This window comes from Natator depressus, chromosome 2, assembly GCF_965152275.1.
Source record: "Natator depressus isolate rNatDep1 chromosome 2, rNatDep2.hap1, whole genome shotgun sequence".
Classification (NCBI taxonomy): domain Eukaryota; kingdom Metazoa; phylum Chordata; order Testudines; family Cheloniidae; genus Natator; species Natator depressus.
In genome coordinates, this window is record NC_134235.1 from 206,424,509 (window position 1) to 206,449,110 (window position 24,602).

At 38.2% G+C, this 24,602-nt stretch overlaps 1 protein-coding gene across 1 annotated transcript in view; it reads right to left on the reverse strand.

The window, feature by feature from the left end:
- ITGB8 (integrin subunit beta 8) overlaps positions 1–24,602 on the reverse strand; it is a 71,623-nt gene that overhangs the window by 24,126 nt on the left and 22,895 nt on the right. Inside the window, exons 3-8 of the mRNA XM_074945806.1 lie at positions 23,720–23,894; positions 15,838–16,084; positions 14,155–14,320; positions 9,052–9,210; positions 1,979–2,074; positions 1,798–1,887 (exon numbers count right to left, since the gene is read on the reverse strand). Coding sequence (XP_074801907.1) covers positions 1,798–1,887; positions 1,979–2,074; positions 9,052–9,210; positions 14,155–14,320; positions 15,838–16,084; positions 23,720–23,894 — 933 coding nt within the window. The remainder of the gene's footprint in view (positions 1–1,797; positions 1,888–1,978; positions 2,075–9,051; positions 9,211–14,154; positions 14,321–15,837; positions 16,085–23,719; positions 23,895–24,602) is intronic.

Here is a 24,602-nt window from a genome sequence, read left to right on the forward strand (position 1 = left end):
CTACTGTGCAATGAGTCCACCTGTTCATTTTAGAGGGAATATTTCTTCTCTTTGGCTTATTACAGATTTATTAAAACTGATTGCTAAAAGCTACTACTATCTGTACAAAAGTGATATGTATACTTTCCCCTATTTTAGTGGGTTTTAAATATTTGTTTAATTGGACATTTTTGCTGTTACAAAAGGAAGATAAATTACATGAATCTGAAAACATGTTTTGTGACCTCTGAAAATTAGTGACTCATCTATCGTTTTTTAGCCAAGGATTTTCAGGCAGTGTTTTCCATATATAAGCCAAAAGATTTCCCTGCTTAGAACACAAGTGCAAAACACCCACTATCTAACATTAACACTACATTTATTTTCTTATATTAACACATTTGATTTCAGGAAGGCAAAACATCCAAGGCCAGTTCACAATGTATTTGTGCAGCACACATGCTAGAACCATGTTAAAAACTGAAAGTACCAAACGCACAAGGAAGGGAGGAGGGAAGGAAGAAGAGAAATAATGGATATTTGAGAAGTAAAAAACAGGATGAGAGAGTGGGTGGATGGAGCAGGAAAGTCCCGAATAATCTTTGATAAAACAAAAAGGTTACATTGTGAAATTTTCATTTCTTCTCATTATGTCCAGGGGTATCTTCTAAAAATTGAGGTAGGATATTTGATGACTAACACAAATGTGCCATGTTACTGGTCAGAAATGATGTAGCAAGAAATAATCTACTGATACTATGGAATGCTAAAGAGGCCAGTGGCCTTAACCAAATGATGCTTAGCACAAACCTTGGAAGTTTTCTGGAAATCACCTTTCAAAATTAACATGATCAGAGAAGACACAACACAGATTAAATTCACTGAAAAACTGATTTGTATCAATTCAACTCCCCCTATTTTGTGTGTCTTTGGCTATTTCATAGTGCCTGCCTTTAACAGCACTGCAAGTTAAATATGCAGTGACATACTTTAGTGACTTATTTGGTATGCCTTGATAATCCTCAGACCTCAAAAGACAATGGTTTGTAAAACTTTTTCCTTACACAAAAGATGTCAAATGCTCTGAGATCTCCTTGCAAGTCCAATTTTAACATAGTTATCCTGCTATGGCAAAACCTACTTTAAGACTATATCACAAGTGGACATCAGTAAATAAGACACTCCCAACTCCTACAAGTAAAAAAAATGTTGTAATATACAGCCATATCGCAGATGCAATGTCTATAGTTTTGTATTACATTTCTTAGCCTTTATGTAATATTGGTTTTGGGAAAAACAGCTAAAAAAGAAAGCATATGTATAGGAAAACAGAATGGGTAAAAAGTAAGAGGATAAAGGAGGGAACAGAGATAGAATATAAAACTAAGAGGGAGAAAAAAAGAGAGACCAAAAAGGAAAAAAAAATTAGAGAAGGCAGAAGTGACAGAAAAAAGTTAAGGAAGGCGGAGACACAGAAAATGCACCTAAACCCAAAAACCACTTCCTAGGAAGGAGCATGACAACCAGTGCAAAGGATTCCTTGGGACAGTCAGGAGCAATTAAGGCACCAATAAACTGAGAACCCATCCTAACCATCAGAGGAATAGGTCACTTACAATGTTCACCAGATATGGACCTCATACTAGGAATTTCAAAGGAGCCAGGCACCCAACTCCTATGGACTTTCAATAGGAGTCGGGCACCTAACTGCCCTAGGCATTTTTGAAAATCTCAGCCTTAGGCTGTAGTTTATTATATGTAAGAAAACTGCACAAACAAGAAAAAAAAAACAATACAAAATCTTCACAGGAAACACACCTGATAGGCTTCTACCACCAAATCATTGAGATTAGCTGCTTGTGATTCTATTTGTCTTGCGACAGTACCAGGCAACAGAGGCAAAAGATCCTATGAAAAATGCAATAATTTATTCACAATTATAATCTTAAGACTGCACTTTTTAAAAAGAAATCAATTGCAATTATGACTTTTATCACACCTTATACCAGTGAAACTGGTTTCCTTGAACTGCAAAGATAACATTGATGTTGTTGTCTATCAGTTTTTCAGAAAGTTGCCCAAGCGATGGATGTTCCTGAAAAATATAATAAACTATAAAAGACTTCAGTTTTGGTAGACAAAACCCATGTTAATCATATTCTGTGGTCTCTGAGCAGTAAAATAAACATACTTGGGAGTTATTCCAATCTTTGAATACTTAACAAAAATTAAATTAAACACATATGATTCATGGTAAAGTACAGGGAAATTAATCAGGACTTGGTTCAATGCTTCTCAACCTTTTGATAGAGACACCATCTTCCATTGTATTGCTTTATGGGCACTGGTATCACAGTTGTTGCCTATTAACCTTCCTCCCCCACACCTCTCTTGTATTTTTCTATGCCTGTTTTCTCCTGACACTACCCATATCTTGTCTCATTTTTCAGCTTCTTTTTCACTGTTTGTTTCCCTTCTTCTGTTTGCTCCCAAGCTTCTACATTCCCTTGTTACCAGAAGACAACATACTACTCAAGATGATGAAAATGGTAAGGACATAGAGGTTGGGGTATTTGGTGGTGTTTCCATAAGGGCAGACTGCATATGCCTGTTATTGACAAATGAGGTGGTCATGGAAGCAGAGAATAGCTGTGCTAGTGCCAGTAAGCGGCTACTTTCACTTGTGGCAGGGAGGGAAGGGAGGAAGCTTATAATTCAACCGCAGGAGGATGCACCTTACCCATCATTGTTGGAGTAAGGTAACAGGAGTTATAGAACCCATCCCGACCACTGCTTTCTTCCTATTCACATCACTCCCACCCACCCCAGACTAACTTAGCAACACCCTTGGGGGCCCACCACTCAGGCAGACACACACTGGCTAGATCAAAGTCCTGCAAGGAAATCAGATCTAACAAGGAAAAATGACCCTTTTGCACCTATTTGTAGCAAACTTTGGAATAAAAGTTATTTTGGTAGCCCCATGTGGCATTTCCACAAAACTCCTACTGTATAGCCTACTGTAGAAAAACTAATGAGAAAACTGAAATAAAGTCTACTTATAATAGGTCTCTGTGCCTTTATAAGACGGGACCACCCAACCAGCACCGTTGGCCTGTACGGATCGGGGGGAAGGGGAGGAAGTTGTGGAGATGTCATTTATTAGGATCACTATGGGATATCAATGGGAAGACCAACTATACGATTGCAGCTGCAACAGCTCCTGTTTATACTGGCACAGCAGCAAAACATGTTGGGTGAAACAATGCTTAGCTTTACTCAGAACAAGTGCAGTCATAACAGCAGACTGAAAGCCCATTCACCAAAGGAGGGGAATTGTGTGAGTGGATGCAAGGTGCTTTTTATAGAGTTGCAACACCGAAATGTTCTAGTGTAGACAAGGCTTAGTACAGCTGGTAAAATGCAGTTTATGAATTTGGGTTTAATTCAGTTTTGGCTGAATAAAAAAATAAATAAATTTAAAAAAAAAAAAAAGGAGGAAAACAATTTTGAAATAAACCAATTTTTTTCCAGATTTTTTGGTTTGACCACTGAACTCAAAAATCAGTTATTCACTCAGCTCTATTTCCGAGATTGTGAGGCTCAGCCCAGTAGTCAAACTGCAGGAACAAACATTCAAGCAAAGTCAGCCAGAGGCAAATCTAAAATCAATGGCAAAAGCTCTTAACGAGTTCTGTGGGAGCAGGACTGGGCTCTTAGGCCTGATGACACAAACTCTTACTTAGATGGGGCTCACTGAAGTCTTATGCATGTAACAGTTCGTAGGATTGGGTCTCAAGTCTATGCCTCAGCTAGTTAATTTATAAGTGCAACTACAGGCTACCTATATTTTCATTTTAACTCATTGTAATGTCTGAATTTGTTATGTCATGTATTAAAATATCATTTTAGATGAGTTTGAAAACCTGTTTCTTATTTTAAAAAAATAAGGCCAAAGTAAAAAATGTCAACAGAAAATTCCAGAGAGCGCTAATTTTCTATTATATTACAAACATATTACAATATCATAACAAGGCACAGCTGGCAACAGGATTCGTCATTGACCCCATTTTGCTTCCTGTAAGAATCTTACTATGTTTTATGTATTTTATCTTATCTTTTCTCTCTACTAGCCAAGAAAATGTACTCCATTTTGAGACAGCCCGTCTAGTTTTAGTTACATCATTGCTCTTTTCCTACTCGAACCTACTGTTTTCTTGAATTTAGAAAATAATTATCAGAGATATTAAATATTTCAGGGGAGAAGGGGAGGGAGTGAAACAAGGACATTTCTAATCAAAAAAGGAAAGAGTCTCCTTTCCTCCCATCATTCATGGGGACCTTTAAAAGCCAGAAAGAAGCAAAGGAAAAAAGTGGCAAACTGGAAACAATTTCTGTCTTAAAGGCAAGTATTTGTATGTAAATAAGGCAGAATCCTCTTAACTGGCACAGCTAAGTGAAAACAGAACACACCAATTACTCTTTCTTCTATTATTCCCTAGTTTATTTCTAGAGGCTAGTAGGAATACAGCCTGATGGCAAATGGCTCCTCTACTTTGTAAAAAATATTGTTGGAAAGTGATCTATAAGGGAGAAAAATAAAACCAAAACACAAATGGGTGTGAGTGCTTTTTCTTTTGTAGGATGTATTTTCAAAGAGGAAAAACAGTCATGCCTTCTTTCTACACCAATGCAGAAGTTTTCTTTTTTGTTTTTGCTTGTTTTATTAGAAAGTCAGGTCTGTGTCTGTTTTTCTTGGACGGGTCTCTAGATGACTAGAGGATAAGCAGGATTATCAAAGGTATCAAGAAAGTAAAACTTAATCAATGGTGAGGAGGACTTTTCCACCAGATTTTAAAATATCTTATTAAAAAGTGAGTCCCTTAATTAAAGGCAGAATAAAAAGAAACCTCCATCAAAAACAGGGTAGACAAGACCTGACAACCCTATTCCTACAGTAATTAGAAAATCAGAATCACCTAACCAATCAGTCTGTCCAGGTGTTCTATAAGCAATAAACAGCATCAATCCCTATCTCTCCCAACACCTTGCTGGGCATGCTTAGAAGAAGCCACAACAAATTTGATTTATTAAAAGGGCAGGGAAGCAGCCTGTAGTGCACAAATGAGAACCTAATGATCTACTAGATCAGCAGTTCTCAAACTTCATTACACCGCAACCCCCTTCTGACAACAAAAGTTACTACACGGCCCCAGGAGAGGGAACCGAAGCCTGAGATCGCTTGAGCTCCGTCGCCCCAGACGGGAAGGGGACGGAGGAGAAACCAAAGCCAAAGCCTGCCCTGGGTGGGGGGTGAAGCCAAAGCCCAAAGGTTTCCGATGCAGGTGGGAGGCCTGTAATCTGGGCCTCGCTGCCCAGGAATGAAGCCCTTGGGCTTCGGCTTTGGCCCCGGGGGGTGGGGCTCGGGCTTCAGCTTCAGCCCTGGGCCCCAGCAAGTCTAACGCCAGCCCTGGCAACCCCTTTAAAACAGAGTCCCAACCCACAGTTTGAGAACCGCTGTACTAGATCTTTTCCATCTGTAAGATCAGGCTGGCAGGGGCCACCAGACATGCCATGTACTCTGTATGGAGAAAAACACAGCAACAATTTGTGTAGGAAACTGCACAGCAGCCCTGCATGGATAAGCATTATGCTGCTGCATCACATCTATTCCAAAAAGTCTGAAATTGTGAAAGATCCAGAGTGCAGAGAAACTCTTTCCCACGTTTGCTGCTACACATCTTCCCACATGTCTGCATGCATCAGCCAATGGCAAAACTGGAAAGAGGGTCAGCAGAACAGTTGTATCAAAACATGCCTCACTGGGGGAAATCCATGGATGACTTGGTTTGGGAGGCTAAACCTACTGCCTGTTCCACAAAAACTCAGGGCAAGGCTTGACCCCATTTGGAAGTATCCATCCACAGAAGAGTATGACCACAAAAGCCTTTAGTTCAGAAAGATCATTTAAAACCCTTTCTGCAATCAGCAGCCATCCTGGCTTAATAGAGAAGCTCATTTTTTGTTTTGTTTTATACTGGTGTTTCCAGCTGAAAACTGAATTATCAGCTAAATTCTTGACAATCACAGAAAACAATGGACTTGCTTTGTAACAGATGGACTATCTAGAACATCAGAAGAGTCTTTGGCACCAGAGAAAAGATCTATATTTAAAGCAATTGTTTAATATACAGAGCCAAATTCTCCTCTGTTATAGTAGTGCAACTCCTCTGAAGTAAAAGGGGTCACACACCAGTGGAACTGAAAAGATACTGCATAACTCACAAGTATATAGTCTTCTGTTCTGATGAAGGGATGCCTGTGGATTACTTTCATGAAACAGATTAAACGGAATAGTTGTTTACATCATTGGAGCAGTATAACAATACTGAAACCAAACAGGCTAGCCGAAGGGGAATAAACAAGCCTGATAAGCAAGGGGAAATATACAAAAGGTGACAGAAGGAGTAAATTAATGAAAGGACATTAGATAATCTGAAATCCAAACAGCCTTGCAGTCAGTCTGCCAAGCTTCTAAACACCCACTTGTTCCGAGAAGCATTTCAGCTTCAGTGGTCACACAACACAAAGTGGCTGTTCTGGAAGGTATTCTACTGCTTTTGTACATACACACTGTTAGCTCTATTGTGCCATTCCTGCGCACACTGCGCTTTTGGGATCAAAATCAGCCCTGGCATATACAGATGGCATTCCTACTGAGTTAATGGGGACTACTGCCATCTTACACTACAGCTAAATGCGTGTCTTACAGTGTGAGCTCCTGGAGGCAGCAAAGTTGCCTGTTGGCAATGTTTGTCTCATGGACGATGCTGTGTTGCAATGGCACGGCATAAACCAAAGACCCACCTGCCATTTAATATTTCTGGTATCTGCTTATTTGACTGTAATGAAATTCTGAAGCACTTAGAGGAGAGGAAAGTGATCCGGAAGAGTCAGCATGGATTCACCAAGGGTAAGTCATGCCTGACTAATCTAATCGCCTTCTATGACGAGACAACTGGCTCTGTGGATGAGGGGAAAGCAGTGGACGTGTTGTTCCTTGACTTTAGCAAAGCTTTTGACACGGTCTCCCACAGTATTCTTGCCAGCAAGTTAAAGAAGTATGGGCTGGATGAATGGACTATAAGGTGGATAGAAAGTTGGCTAGATTGTCGGGATCAACGGGTAGTGATCAATGGCTCCATGTCTAGCTGGCAGCCGGTATCAAGTGGAGTGCCCCAAGGCTTGGTCCTTGGGCCTGTTTTGTTCAATATCTTCATAAATGATCTGGAGGATGGTGTGGATTGCACCCTCAGCAAGTTTGCAGATGACACTAAACTGGGAGGAGAGGTAGATATGCTGGAGGATAGGGATAGGATACAGAGGGACCTAGACAAATTAGAGGATTGGGCCAAAAGAAATCTGATGAGGTTCAACAAGGACAAGTGCAGACTCCTGCACTTAGGACGGAAGAATCCCATGCACTGCTACAGACTAGGGACCAAATGTCTAGGCAGCAGTTCTGCAGAAAAGGACCTAGGGGTTACAGTGGACGAGAAGCTGGATATGAGTCAACAGTGTGCCGTTGTTGCCAAGAAGGTCAATGGCATTTTGGGATGTATTAAGTAGGGGCATTGCCAGCAGATTGAGGGACGTGATCGTTCCCCTCTATTCGACATTGGTGAGGCCTCATCTGGAGTACTGTGTCCAGTTTTGGGCCCCACACTACAAGAAGGATGTGGAAAAATTGGAAAGAGTCCAGCGGAGGGCGACAAAAATGATTAGGGGACTGGAACACATGACTTATGAGGAGAGGCCAAGGGAACTGGGATTGTTTAGTCTGCGGAAGAGAAGAATGAGGGGGGATTTAATAGCTGCTTTCAACTACCTGAAAGGGGGTTCCAAAGAGGATGGATCTAGACTTTTCTCAGTGGTAGCAGATGACAAAACAAGGAGTAATGGTCTCAAGTTGCAGTGGGGGAGGTTTAGGTTGGATATTAGGAAAAACGTTTTCACTAGGAGGGTGGTGAAGCACTGAAATGCGTTACCTAAGGAGGTGGTGGAATCTCCTTCCTTAGAAGTTTTTAAGGTCAGGCTTGACAAAGCCCTGGCTGGGATGATTTAGTTGGGGATTGGTCCTTTGAGCAGGGGGTTGGACTAGATGACCTCCTGAGGTCTCTTCCAACCCTGATATTCTATGATTCTAATGTATGGGTTAGGCAGTGATTCCTATTCCCCCAACTGAACTAATATTAAGCAATTTCACTAAACCCTACAAATCTGAGAAAAATTGCTTTCTAAAACTATAGAATCTTTCATACATTATTGAAGAAGACTTTTGAAAGCTAAAACAAGCCTGCTGAATAGAAACAGGTTATCATTGCATGCCAATGTATTTGATGCATTTTTTGCATGAATACATAAAACAGTAAGTCATGTCGTGTGGAATTCTGATGCATCTAAATCTGTGCTAACTCTTTAAACCCCTCTGGCACAAGACTCCTTTTAGTGTGCCAAGATCGAATTAGTTCCTTACTATTATACGTCATCCTTCCTGCCTGATTTCTACAAGGCCCTATCCTCTACTCCCTTCAATGGCACAAAGCATCCTCCCTGACCTTAAAGCACTGTCATCACTGTTTGATTTACTAGAAGGAGTCCCTACCATATAATGCAAGACTCCTGCAAATTGCTAGCATATTCTCGTGCAGAGTAATGCAACAAAATGATGATTTCCCTCCTTCCCTTTTACATTCTATACAACAGAGGCAGGTGATCTATCAGATGGTAACTTACCTCCTAAAAATACCTTACTATATTGTGCTTTGCAGAACACTGCTGACCCCACCAGAATGGATTACTGAAATATTTTACATCATTTAGAAAGGATGTCAATAATTTTATTTCCATCACACTTGTTCTTGATCCTACACATCCTGCTTACTAAGGCAAGTCTTAATGTTTTACTAATTTAAGTAGAAGCATCAGTTTAGTCCCAATTTAAAATCTTGATTTTTAAGTTTGACAATACATTGGCTTCCCAAAGGTAAGAGCGTATGACATATACCTTACCATACTTGTAGCTTTGATATACACATTATCTTTCAGATGGCAATTTCCATCATTGGGAATTACTATCCCGGCCAATTTACTATCAAGGGCCAGATGAGAGGTCTGATCTGTCATCACAAGAAGTAATCTCTTTGCTTCTTTGCGCCAACCAATATGGCTCTAAAAGAAAAAAAAATTTCATGAGAATGAAATGTAACTCTTTTAATTCTATAATGGTAAATATGACTATGGAAGTCCAATGTAAGTCTACTTTTAGGTACTGCACTGCTTAAAAACAAAACAAACACTGAAGCTGAGTGTAAGCACACACTCAAGGCAGATAAAGTAGTTAAAGCACTAATTCTTTACATATGGGGCTGGTTATTTATCCTGAAAAGCACTCTTTTAGCAAAGTTCTGCACATGTTTAAATGCTTTAGAGAATTGAGGCATAGGGTTAGCAAGTCCACAAGAAATGAGTTCTGTTAGTTTCGATCCACCTTGGAGCAGATGGATTTATTTTCCATTGACTTGTCTCCTCTCCCCCGCCTCCCTCCACCTTTTTTTTTTTAAAAAAAGGGGAATAACCCATAAACACTGAGTCAGAAATATTTGTTGTGCAATATACAATGTGCTGGTACAACACAACTGCAAAATTCCATTTGTGATGTTAGTACCTATCAACTCAACTGCACAGTGTTTGTAAAATTCTTTGATTTGAGATCACTACATACAAGAAATACACAAAGCAATTTTCTGTATGAATGCAACACATTTTTGAATATACTTAATGATACCAGAATCAAAATAAGAGAAACACTTTTTTTTTTGGTAAATTCCTTTTACTACACAGCTTCTCAAAAGGGACACAAAACATAGCATCAGTTAGGATATTGCAGTCAGTCTACTAAACAAAATTTAACATGAAAAAAAATCACAACTATCAATCATGGGCGCCAGGTTTGAGTAATTTCTGGTGGTGCCCAGAACGGGTCCAAGCAGAGCCGTCCCGTCCATAGGACAGATCAGGGCAACTGCCCGGGGCTCTGTGCTTTAGGGGCCCCACGCTTCAGTGGGACACAGGATCCAGGGCGGACTGGGCGAATAGCGGGGGCCTGGCGTCGGCAGCAGCGAGCGACCTGGCTCCAGCCTGTTCCGCCCCGCTGGCTCCCAGTGTTGCTTGGGGGAGGGGGCAGAAACCAGAAAGAGGCGGGGACTTGGGGGAAAGGGTTGGAATGGGGCGGGGGCAGAGCAGGGGCAGGAAGAGGTGGGGCTGGCTGCGGCCAGGTTGCTCGCTGCTGCTGGCAGCATCACGTATGACATCAAGTTCAGCATCATGTATCACACCCACGCATTCGGCAACCCAGGCATATATTCAGCGGAGCTGCAGAGCTGGCCTGTGGCTCCTTCTAGCTGTGGTGCCTGCTCTGCCAAAATTTGTGTAGCTCCATGTCCTAACCTGCCACTGCTTGGGACAGGGTATGTCGACAGTAAGATGAAGTTTATGGCCATATGCAAATTAGTCCATTAAATAATTGGATAAAATGTCAGATGGAGCTGCACAAAACTTATTAGCTATGACTCTGAGAAGCACAGACCAAAGGATGGTGAGTTGAAGGATGGCAAAAGAGTGGGCTGTGAAGTATTATCCTCAACAATTAAGCTAAACTATACTTGTAAAAATTAAGTGACCAGAGAACATATTGTGATATGGTATCTTCTATTTTTCCTCTCAGAATTTTTCATTCAGTCTCTAATTTGTAAAAATGGTAATTGGCAATGAGTCTCCTACTCAAAGCAAGTTAGAAAGTTCTGCTCTATGAAAAATTAGTTCATATTAATTAACTTACAGCTCACACTTGTTGTTATAAAATGCACATTGTTCCTATCCATTTTAGTCCATTTAGTTAATTCAATTAACAGGAAAGACTGTCTATACTCATGAATGTTTTCATTCTATTATTTTTGGGAGCATATAACCCCTTTCGAACTTGAATGTCAGAAGTATGGAATGTATCCAGTGATCAACATTTAAATGCGAGAAATCCTTTCAGTGCTTCAAAGTAATTTTTGTAGCAGATGTGAACAGGATATCTATGTTTTGTGTTTATTTTCCTGCTTTACACTATTTATCTTTTAAATATAAAGAAGCCCACAGTTAATCTGTTTTTGGTGGGGTGTTTTTTGCATGATTATTCTCTCAACTCATTCCCCTTTCCTAAAAGAAAATGTATAAATGGATGAGAGAGAAGAACCATGAAAAGAAGCCTGATCCTCTTGACTTGAACAGTACCATTGTCCAGAAGTCCTACCTGCTAAGCTGGACAGGAATTGCATTGCTTGACAAAGCAAAAAGTAAGAGGACTGGATGGCACTCAACTTTATGAATCATGTAGATCTTTCCTCATTCAAGAGTATGAAAATGTTTCTGTAAGCATGCAGTAAGGTGGGTTTTTTGTTTTTTTTAAAGTACAAACTCTTTACAAGATTGAACTGACACTGAAATGCATCTGTATGCTAAAACCATACAAGGCAATGACAATTTAGTCCTCAAATATTTGCTAAAATGGAGGATTTTAGAAGTTCAAACCACATGAGCAGCCCTTAGAACAAAGGTAGAGGGAGGACTCTGTATTGCTCAGTGGGATCCTTCTTTGGTCAGCTGAAGAACAGGTCCGCTCTTTAAAGAGCCTAAAACTGTTACGTGGGATTTTATCATTATTGTGTCTCAATCATTTACAAATATAAAATATGTTCAGTTTATATTTTTACAGTTAGTTTTTTCTAACTGCCAACCCTGAAAATCCAACCCATGATAGGAGAACCAAGATGGGAATTTTCACTGTCAATAATAAAAGTTTTCAGGCCAAATCTGACACTCAGTTACACTCGTTCAACTCCTGACTTTAAATTACACCTTTAATAACTTGTGTAAATGCAATTGATTGGAGCTTAGTAAACAATACTGTTGATGCAGGAGAACTTGCTCCCAACTCTGTCTCCCATTGCAGTGTTGACTCTGCTGTGCTAACGGGAATAAGACACAGTAAAACTTATTTTTTGTCACCAAAATCAGCACTCTTGCAGCGGATCACACACACACGGACCAAATCTGTTAAGTAGGAAAGTGCCATTTTTACAAGGGCTGTCAAGTGATTAACAAAATGAATCGCGATTAATCACACTGTTAAATAAGAATAGAATACCATTTATTTAAATAGTTTTGAACGTTTTCTACATTTTCAAATATATTGATTTCAATTACAACACAGAATACAAAGTGTACAGTGTTCACTTTATATTTATTTTTATTACAAATGTTTGTGCTCTAAAAAACAAAATAAATAGTATTTTAAAATTCACCAAAAACAAGTACTGTAATGCAATCTCTTTATCATGAAAGTTGAACTTACAAATGTAGAAATATATACGAAAAAATAACGGCATTAAAAAATAAAACAATGTAAAACTTTAGAGCCTACAAGTCCACTCACTCCTACTGCTTGTTCAGCCAGTCACTCAGACAAACAAGTTTGTTCAAATTTGCAGGAGACAACGCTGCCTGCCTCTTGTTTACAATGTCACCTGAAAGTGAGAACAGGCATTCCCATGGTACTGTTATAGCGTACGCCACAAGATATTTACGTACCAGAAGCGCTAAAGATTCATATGTCGCTTCATACTTCACCCACCATGCCAGAGGACATGCGTCCATGCTGATGACGGGTTCTGCTAGATAATGATCCAAAGCAGTGCAGACCCAACGCATGTTCACTTTCATCATCTGAGTCAGATGCCACCAGCAGAAGGTTGATTTTCTTTTCTCATGGTTCGGGGTCTGTAGTTTCCGCATCAGAGTATTGCTCTTTTAAGACTTCTGAAAGCATGCTCCACCCCTTGTCCCTTTCAGATTTTGGAAGGCACTTCAGATTCTTAAACCTTGGGTTAAGAGCTGTAGCTATCTTTAGAAATCTCATATTGGTACCTTCTTTGCGTTTTGTCACACCTGCAGTGAAAGCGTTCTTAAAATGAACAACATGTGCTCGGTCATCATCCGAGACTGCTAGAACATGAAATACGCAACAGAACGCGGGTAAAACAGTCAAGGAGACATACTATTCTTCCCCAAGGAGTTCAGTCAGAATTTAATGAATGCATTATTTTTTTAACGAGCGTCATCAGCATGGAAGCATGTCGTCTGGAATGGTGGCCAAAGATAAAGGGGCATTTGAATGTTTAGTATATCTGGCACATAAATACCTCACAATGCCAGCTACAAAAGTGCCATGTGAACGCCTGTTCTCAATTTCAGGTGACATTGTAAATAAGGAGCTGGCAGCATTATCTCCCGTAAATGTAAACAAACTTGTTTGTCTTAGCGATTGGCTAAATAAGAAGTAGGACTGAGTGGACTTGTAGGCTCTAAAGTTTTACATTGTTTTGTTTTTGAGTGCAGTTATGTAACCAAAAAAAAAATCTACATTTGTAAGTTGCACTTTCACAATAAAGGGTACTTGTTTACCTATTTCACATTACGGTACTTGTATGAGGTAACTGAAAAATACTATTTCTTTTGTTTATTGTTTTTACAGTGCAAATATTTGTAATAAAAATAATAATATAAAGTGAGCACTGTACACTTTGTATTCTGAGTGGTATTTGAAATTAATATATTTGAAAATGTAGAAAAACATCTAAAATATTTAATAAATTTCAATTGGTATTCTATTGTTTAACAATGCAATTAAAACGGCAATTAATCGTGATTAATTTTTTTTAATCATGATCAATTTTTTTGAGTTAATCATGTGAGTTAACAGCGATTAATCAACAGTCCTAATTTTTAAATAACCTTTTTTCCCATACAAGAGCCACATCAATTATCCTCCCTGAAAGGGAGTCCTCCTCCAGTAAAAGGACAATGAACTTCAAGGGGAGCCTTGATGATGGCTTGGAGATTGGAACGGGGCTGAGGGGAAATGTCATGCCTCTGTCAGGCATAAAGTTAATAAGGAGCATGATTGCTATATTATAAAGGGCTCAGTATCATTGAGAACAGAAACAATGATAAATACACATCTGTTGCTGAACTGCCATTCAGTTGTTTGTTCAGAAATCTCCTTACCTGGCACACAGCTGCCTGAAGCATAGCATCAAACCCCCCTTCAGGTGTATCAATATTCCCAGAGATCTTTTGTTTATTCACTGCATTTTTGAACTCTGCTATTTTGTCAGTCAGGGAGAGCACATGAATGTAGCCATGAGGTGGCATACAATCTAAATTATAATCACTGTAAGAGAAAACAAAGCAAGCCCAACATATTATATTATTATTTAAAAATAATTTTTATAACTGCAGTACTAAGTGGGTTTTCTGAACATGTGAATATAGCCATTTTGAAAAATATATATTTTGTTTTTTTATAAAAGAATCTTTATTAGACTCACTGGAACTATAAATATTTCTAGTTTATGTTGAACAAAAAATAGTTTATGTTCTTTTTTCTTCTATTTATGTGAAAAGTGTACCCAATCCTAATTGCTTTCATGTAATCATAACAAAAAATAAGCAATGCTGAAGTATAGAATTTAATGTACAGCAAAACATGGCAAGAGACAGTATAACCTCAAACAGCACATTATCCCTTTGGAATCCCTAAGAAAGGGAACAATTAGACTTCACATTCAAAGTTTCTGTGTCCTGATAAAAAACTACTACATACTAAGGACCAGATCCTGTAACAATTTCACATGACTATGAGCTAGAGAATCAAAACCTAAAAACTATCAACTCTAAAGGGCATAAACATGCATATACCTCACATTGAGATTAATAACAGTTGTCTAGCCACATGGATGGAAGAGTAAGTTCTCAAATTCCCAGAGGTTAAACAATTTTTACCACTTTATGTTAAGGAAGCTTTGAGGAAGAGATAGCTGGGCTGATTCCAGAACCCATAGATTAGGCCCTTTTTCTGCAACATAGTTAAGCACTGACTTCAGTGGGACTGAGGCTCATACATAAGTGCTTAAATAATTCAGAGACACAGTTCCTTATCCAAAGCCCATGAAATAATTGAAAAGATGCCCACTGATTAAATGGACTCAGGCCCTTACAACAGAGCTAATATGTAGCAGCGAGTATATATGATGTAAAAAAAGATTAATATTAATTATTCATAAACAATCTGATTTACCTATAAGGGTATTTGGATTTGTTGTGTGAAGTCTTGTTCTGTAGAGGTTACGGACAGTGATCCCTCACCTTACATGCATGTCGAATACAAGGAATAATGTCTGTGACATGCAAAAATAATTGGTCCAAACCTGTACTTCTCACTTGGGGAAAATGGGGGTTTGGCCAAGTAAGAATGGCAGAAGCAAACCCAAAAGGTTCTTATTTTGTTTGTTAAATAGACTGGGAGAAATATGTATTACAGGGATGAAAGGGAAAATTTCAAGGGAAGCATTTTAACACCCAAGTTTTGAAAGTACTGTACCTAGGAAATAAACATGTAAAATAATCAATCACAACATCTTACTGTTTTAAACACAAAAGTATATGTAAAATATACAAAACATATGTCTTAAGCGGTTCTGAAATTTTAAAAATAACCACCAAATACTGCGTGAAAGAAGCCTTTTTTCTTAGAAACCGAACATTGATGGGAAACCAAGCTGATATCAAAGAGAAAGACTCGTGAAGTTAAAAAAAAATTATAATGTAGCATAACATGTTTAATTAACTTATTATTTATACATTTTTTGTCACTTGGCATTTCCCAAATAAACACACATCATTACATACCGGCACTGATTATGGATTCTTTCTGGGTGAATGCTAATATAGGGTGATGCAGTCTTGTCCACATATGATCCAAAGCCAAGTCGAAAATCAACGGAAATATTTGCCATCTTTTTAGATAAATCAAATCCAACAGAATTTAATTTTTCTATGTTGTCGTGCATAGAAGCTGAGACATCAACTAAATAATAAAGGTCCACTGGATACTTCTCTAGAGGATGGACTTTTAACATAAAGCTTGCTTTACCTCCTGGTTAAAAGGAAACAAACAAGTTTATTACATATTTTCAAATGTACCCTTTTAACAATACTGCAAATTTACCTTTAATGTTGCAGGCACTATAAACACTTGCAGGCAAACAGAAAAAATAAATTAAAAATTAAACGAGGGTTTTAAATGTACATTAAAAATAAATTTTAAAGGGTCTGTTTATAAAACTTATTTAGCTGGTCTCCTTTGTGGGTTATTGTTAAAAATGGGCCTTTTCCTATTATCTTTTAAATTTTTCATTACACAATCCATTTGGCATTATACCAGACAGGAACCATGACTCAAAAACTGAAAGAATTTCAATCACTTCAAGGTTGATAGTTTCTAAGGGCATGTCTACACTTACCTCCAGAGCGATCCATCCAGCGGGGGTTGATTTATCGCATCTAGTGAAGATAAATCGACCGCCGAGTGCTCTCCCGTCGACTCCGGTACTCCACCAGAGTGAGAAGTGTAGGTGCAGTCGACGGGGGAGCGTCAGCAGTCGACTACCTCAGTGAAGACACCGCAGTAAGTAAATCTAAGTACGTCGACTTCAGCTACGTTATTCACGTAGCTGAAGTTGCATAACTTAGATCAATCCCCCCCACAGTTTAGACCAGGCCTCACTGTACCATTTTACTTTGCTAACAAATGGGTCTGATATCCCCATGACGGGTGTGTCTAACTCTAGAAGTATTATATATACACATACCCCAGAGAGAACAGGACCTGAAATGCCTAGTTATGTATGGCTTCAAGTTTTCCATTACATTGTTGCTAAAGAAGTCAGTGAGAAATCTTTCAGGGATTAAAGAAAAACTAAATGTGAGTTTAAGAAGAAAAATCCCTATGCTGACCTCAGACAAAAACAAACACAGGTAACCTTTTATCTCAGGATGTCAAATGTCATCTGTCCCCCAGAGCCACATTACAATCTCTTATGTAACAAAAATCACTAACCTTTAAAAAGAACAGCCTATTGCATTATTTGTTGTTTTTGCAATACCAGCAAAAAACAGCAACATGAATACACAACTGGATAGCATTTAATTTCAGCATTGTGAGGGTTTGAATTATTTGTTATTTCACAGCACCCAAAAATATGCTAGACACTTTGCAGAATAAGATTGTAAGATCCTTCTGGAGGGATCATGCCATCTAGTATGATATGACACAATGAGGAAATAGCAAACCAATAGGGAGGGACAAGTGCAGGATAGAGGTTACAGCAGAAATTATTGTAGCTGCTCAACAAAAGCTAGTGTGCAACATGCTTGACCAGAAGCTATTTAAAAAAAATCATAAAAAATGTGGCTATGCATTTATTCCCGATATTAGTCTACAATGACACTACTCGACAAGATCCTCAGCTAGTGTTAACTGGTGAAGTTCCGTTGACTTTAATAGAGCTATTGCAGTTTACACCAACTGAGGATCTGCCCCATTGAGTTAAAATGAAAACTGCAAATATATCTATTTTAAAGGCAAATTACCTGATGATTGGGGGGGAGAGGTGAAGGGCAGGGAGGGGTATATATGAACATTTTCCGTCTGAAAATTTCAGCTTTTGTCCATGATCAGCTCTTGTATGAACAAAACAAAATTTCAGTATGCTGAAACTCCACCTATATGCATCCTACTTGCCAATGAAAACAATTTTTTTTTGTAAATGAACCTCACAGTCTTTAATTTGCAATGCAACTCCCACGATGTAAAATATTTTGTCATAAATAGAGCTTTTATTTTCTTCCACATAAATCCTGGCTTTTCTGATTACGTAAGTGAATCCTAAAAGCCAGGATTAAAAACAAAACAAAAATCCTTCCCCCACACACACTTTTATTCTGCATAACATACCATACAAACGCCATACTGCGAGTCAAATTCCTTCCACAGTTATACCTATGCAACTCCACTGGGTATAACTAAGGGCAGAATGTGGCCAATCTATTCAATTCTGAGTCTTAGCACCGTGGGCAATTTCCAACTTATGCCACTCTTGAGCAAGAACTGGCAGCTGCTCTTACTCTGTGAAACGTTGTGACGTGGACAGATGTTCATTTAGGACCAGGAGGAGATCTCTAAACTTATTTTCACTTATAGGAAGCAGATTACTTAACCAGCTTTTCAGAAGGTTGTGTTGCATATTAGTCCAAAACATTTCAGAGCCCTCCTAAAAGAATTTAATACAGCTGCTAGATAGGCCCAGATTCTGAGACCCCTACTCAGCCTGAATTCCACCTTACTCTACAAGTAGTCCTACTGCAGTCAATGGGATTTTTAGAGAAGTAAAGTATGATTCAGTGTTAATAAGGGCATCAGAATGTGACCCACCATTTCAATAATTTGAGGGGTGGAATAGGTGGATGGCTAACATTCACTTGTGTTTCACTCCTGCAGTAAGACTTGAAGATGACTCAGACCTTAATTCCCTTAGTGCTTTTCTATAGAAGACCCATCTTCCTCGTTAAATATCCAATTGTCTTTGTGACGGTGGCTATAATTTGTATAGAAGGTTTACAGTAGTATACTTTTGATATTATAAAGATAAAAAAATTTCCTCCCCTCACTTCACCTTGTGTAGGCTACAGTGAGGTGAAGGACACATGATCACACATATTTGAGTTGATCAGACAACGACTTTCCATTCATTCGAGGACAAGTTTAGGTGTACAGATGTACCTGGGAAGTTATTCCTTATATCAACTTTAGGCGCCTTTGCAAGCAGATAGTAAATGTGAACAAAAACCAAACAAAAATATAGTGCTGTCAAGCAATTAAAAAAATCAATCAGGCTTAATAGCGCAATTAAAAAGCATTAATCGCAATTAATTGCGCTGTTAAACAATAATAGAACAAAATTTATTTAAATATTTTTGGATGCTTTCTACATTTTCAGATATATTGATTTCAATTAAACACAGAATGCAAAGTGTACAGTGCTCGCTTTATATTTATTTTTGATTATAAATATTTGCACTGTAAAAAACAAAAGAAAATATTGTAGTGCAATCTCTTTATTATGAAAGTTGAACTTACAAATGTAGAATTATGTACAAAAAAAACCTGTATTCAAAAATAAAACAATGTATAACTTTAGAGCCTACAAGTCCACTCAGTCCTACTTCAGCCAATTGCTCAGACAAACAAGTTCGGTTACAATTTGTAGGAGACAATGCTGCCCACTTCTTGTTTATAATGTCATCTGAAAGTGAGAACAGGCATTTGCATGGCACTGTTGTAGCTTGCGTCGCAAGACATTTATGTGCCAGATGTGCTAAAGATTCATATGTCCTTTCATACTTCAACCACCATTCCAGAGGACATGCGTCTATGCTGATGGCGGGTTCGGCTCGATAAGGATCCAAAGCAGAACACACCGACATGTTCATTTTCATCATCTGAGTCAGATCCCACCAGCAGAAGACTGATTTCCCTTTTTGGTGGTTCGGGTTCTGTAGTTTCCACATCTGAGTGTTGCTCTTTTAAGACTTCTGAAAGTATGCTCCACACCTCATACCTCTCAGATTTTGGAAAGCACTTCAGCTTCTTAAAACTTGGGTCGAGTGCTGTAGCTATTTTTAGAAATCTCACATTGGTACCTTCTTTGCATTTTGTCAAATCTGCTGTGAAAGTGTTCTTAAAGCAGACGTGCTGGGTCATCATCCGAGACTGCTAGAACATGAAATATATGGCAGAATGCGGGTAAAACAAAACAGGAGACATACAATTCTCCCCCAAGGAGTTCAGTCACAAATTTATTTAATGCATTATGTTTTTAATGATCATCATCAGCATGGAAGCATATCCTCTGAAATGGTGGCCAAAGCATGAAGGGGCATGCCTGTTCTCACTTTCAGGGACATTGTAAATAGGAAGCAGGCAGCAGTATCTCCTGTAAATGTAAACAAACTTGTTTGTCTTAGCAATTGGCTGAACAAGAAGTAGGACTGAGTGGACTTGTAGGCTCTAAAGTTTTACACTGTTTATTTTTTGTTACATAATTGCACTAAAAAAAATCTGCATTTGTAAATTACGCTTTCATGATAAAGAGACTGCACTACAGTACTTGTATGAGGCAAACTGAAAAATATTATTTCTTTTGTTTATCATTTTTACAGTGGAAATATTGGTAATCAAAAATAATAATATAAAGTGAGCACTGTACACTTTTGTATTCTGTGCTGTAATAGAAATCAATATACTTGAAAATGTAGAAAAACATCCAAAATATTTCATAAATTTCATTTGGTATTCTATTGTATAACAGTGCAATTAATTTTTTTAATCACGATTAATTTTTTTAAGTTAATCACATGAGTTAACTGCGATTAAATCGATAACCCTACAAAAAAACAAAACCAAACAAAGCTACAATCTAGGAATTTTAGCTCACAAATTTATTGTATGGGTTCACAAGCAATACAGATTATGTATCCTCAAAGGAAGATTATTTTTATAGGAGAATCTAAACTTAGAAGATAAAGGAAGAACACAAAATAGAAAAGACCAGAAAAAAAGAAGTAGCAATTTTAAGGTTAAAGTGCCAAATTCTGCAGTCTCTGTTGAGAGTTTTCCTTAGTCAGGGACCTCAGAATTTGGCCAACAGGAACTAGTAAACGAAGGGACATATTAGAACATCTAGTTTATCTCCTGCCAGAACAGGTGTTCCCTATGGTACACTGTCTACTGCTTTGTCCAATCTAGTTTTCCACCATTTCTCTCAAAAAAGTCTTTTTACAACCTCAGGGCCGCCATCTACATTACAAAAATAATCCTGTTTGAACATGACTGTGAAACATGGCTGCGGCCCAAATGCATTACAGAAAAGTTTCTTCTTGCCTGTGTGAAATACTCCCCACCCAATTAGATTATAAACCTGTTAAGGAACAGTGTTTAAACTCAGGTAACACCCTAGGTTAAAATTCCGCAGTATAAATATAAGAATTATGGTTTGGTCTATTCAGGAAAGAAGAAATATTATTATAACAAAGTTGAGTACCAGCCATATTTCACAGCTGTGCTTAAAACAAGTTTGTTTTAGGTCCTAACAGATATCACCCTAAGTCTCTTCCATGTATTCAGCCTAAATCTTCTCTTTCTTCATTTCACTACTCCAAGTTACACCCTCATGTTACAGTACCAGAAATTATGAGTTCTGCAAAATTAACAGGCATATAACAGGTCATTCAGATTCTTGTATGAAAACGGGAAAAATAAAATAGGTTTATTGATACATCCGCTAAGGGCAGCACAATTTACATTGGACGCTCTTCTCTTTGTTCTGACAGATCCATGTGTGAGAATATAGCTGTGGGAGATGATTTCATATCACTGCTTCTCCCAGATATGGTCAGTGTTTAACCTAGAGCTATGACAATGAGTTTCTATTATGCACTTTTTAAAATCTACTGTTACGCTGGGTTTCATTCTAGTTGTCCAATTCAGTAAAGACTTCCTCCCATTTCTTCACCAGATAAAAGAGATGTAAATGTTATAAGCATTGTATCTAAAAAGAAGTCTAAAGTTGCACAGTTTATCCAATATATTTATAAGGAATAGTATCTCACAGTTTATAACATTTATTCTCTATTTTTCATCTCTGATCCATGACCCTTGCACTGACCGCCAACATGATCCAACAATACCATTTATTTGGGAAGTACGAACTGCAATATTTTGCAGTTAAAGTTGCATTAATTTGGAAATATATGGCTCTTCTGAGAGAATAAAGGCATATTTTATAATTCTGACAGATCATAAACTGAGAGGCAAGCTTCAGTAAGAGAGCGGTGTACCACTTCATTGGGATGCACAGCAGAGGTAGATAGTATTATCAATTTTCATTCAATTGTGGTCTGAAACAGCTAAGTAAAATGCAAATTACTGTATTTTACAGTCACTTGGATTACTTATTAAATATAATACATATGAAAAAGTCTGCTCATATAAGTGCACATAATCCATTTAATGATTTTTGAACCTGAAGTGCATAATAAAGCTGACGTATACATAATGGCTTGGATTTTTCAAAGGGAGCAAAAAGAAATAGGTTCTAATTCCCACTGAAAGTCAATAGGACTTGGAAGCCTAAGTCCCTTAGGCCCCTTTGAAAATTTCAGGTGATGTCCCAAGCTTCACAACAAACACCACACACTTTAGCAAAGTGCTACTTTTGAATATGCACACGTGCCAGTGAGGTGAGGAAACAGGTCACCTGTGTGAGCTGTATATGAAAACTGTGTAGGAAAAGGAGCAGCTCCCTTTCCTCTAAGGTATCAACATCCCTTTGGCACTATTGTTTTGCAGATGCGGGCTGAGGCATTGCTACCAGGAAAGAATGTAGCAGGAGTTGCAGCTCTTGCTCTAAAGAGCGTGCGCCACTTCGAAACTCCTGGACTTTCCAACTGATGACTTCACTGGAAATTAATGCTATTCAGACCAGTATTAATCTCCAAAACATGATGTCTATCCCCTTGTGAGAACGGGGTAGAGTGGACGGCTGTTGGCCAGGGATGAATTGAAACATGGCCACAGAGCCAGCCAGGAGGTTGAAGGAATAGGAAGATGGCTGGGGAGCAGTCTAGAGGAGCAGGCATTCCAAGCTATGCTCCAGGATCCACAAGTCTGGGGTCATCCATACAGAGCCTTCTTGAGTGTTCATGATTAGAAGACCTACAACCACTGCTCCCATCCAAGAAGCTACTAGATTCTCCCCGCTCCTTCTGGATGAGGCAATTTCTGGGGTGCCTTGTGGCTTCTAAGGCAGGTATATTTTGTATTATCTATTCCCTTTCTGGGTAGTTTTCATCAAATGGGATGACATGGTCATATGATATGGCATGGTTTAGATTATATTTGGGAAAATAACTACATTACAACAATACTACTGACATTTTAAATTGCATGAGAGTCAGAAAATTCTATGCGGGTTTTTACAATAACCCTACAGTCTTTTATTCTGTTATAACACAATATACTCCAGCATTCTCACTCTAGCACTTATGTGCATTAAATTTACACTACAGAAAAAAGCAAAAAAAATCTGATTTCAAGATGAGTGTATCCAAAAAACATCCTAAATGTCTTTTTTGTGTTTGGATGCATGAACTAGTACGTCACTTTGTAACAATTTGGTTAGATAGTCAACATTATGGACCAAAGAATGTTTTGGTATTTAGTTTAATGAGGTGGGTTTCATTCTTCCAATTCTGGGATAATTCAACAGAACTATAACCTGTCTTTTGTGAGTCTCTGGAACTTAACCTGCATATTTCCAAGTGCAAAACTCCATTCTTGACGTTAACTTGGTGGATCAGGATGGAAACAGCTAACAAATAAAAATGAGACAAAACACCGCAAATGTTTTCACCTTCACCTCCATGTCCCTGTTTGTGAAACTCAATAGCAGCCTGATCCTGAGTTAATGGGCATAGATGCCAAGAGATATAATTTTTAACTATATCAATAGGAACATTGGAGTTATAATTCTACAAATAGTTTTATAGATGAAAGATGGTTAGTTTCATTCTTCTAAACAATAAATTACAGCCATTGCCTCACAAACTGGATTGAAGCATCCCTGTATTTAGTTTAGATTTAATATAGTAGCACTATTTTAGATAACCAAACCTGGACGCAGTTGGATTGAAACCTCTCCCGGTGTTACTTGTGTATTTTCGTTGTGGTCGCTGGGTATCGTTACACGAATGGTGGGATTTTCTATAAATTCTGATTGGCAGCCTTTTTTTATTAAATTAAAAATCATGTCACATCGTCCCTTCTGTGTTGCTCCTGCCATGAAATCCTGGTTGAAAAGAGGCAAAAGGTACAAACCATTTTAAGTTAAAAAAAATATAATCTTCAAAGGAAACCAAGTTACCAAATAACAAGTGTTTCAAACACTAGAACATGTTACTATAATTGCAAAGACTGTTGTGCAAGGCCATGGAAGCCACATGTTATTAATAAGAACAATGACAAGCAAATACTTAAAATAGAAGTTAAATCTAAAAATATTTCTTCTTTAAAGGACAAAACTTTTTGAATAGAGAGAGGATTTTGCACTATTAGAACAAGCTGCCTTTGGAAAAAGGATGGTATGCACTGTCATTATGTCACTGTAAAATTGTTTGTTGTGCTATATTCACTAAAGCAGTTCCACCAAAGTAGTGTGATCCACACTTACTATTTTACTTCAAAATGCACTGCTCATTTCTCAGAAAAAGTCTACTGGAAATTTTGTTTAAGACAATATTTTCAAAATTAGGACCAATATCTATAGTTAAGTTACTCAACAAGTGGCCAGATTTTCAAGTGTTCTGGAAACTCAGCAGCTCCCACTGGGACCAGTGGGAACTGCTATATTTCTGGAAGTCTTTTGTAGGGGGTATTTGAGTGTTTGGTGAGGAGGAAGCCTATTACATCTTCCTAGCAATTGCACAACTGCGGGTGAGCTGTACTGGGCTCAAAACCGGGGTGAAGTTCTATGATGCATGCTATACAGGATGACAGA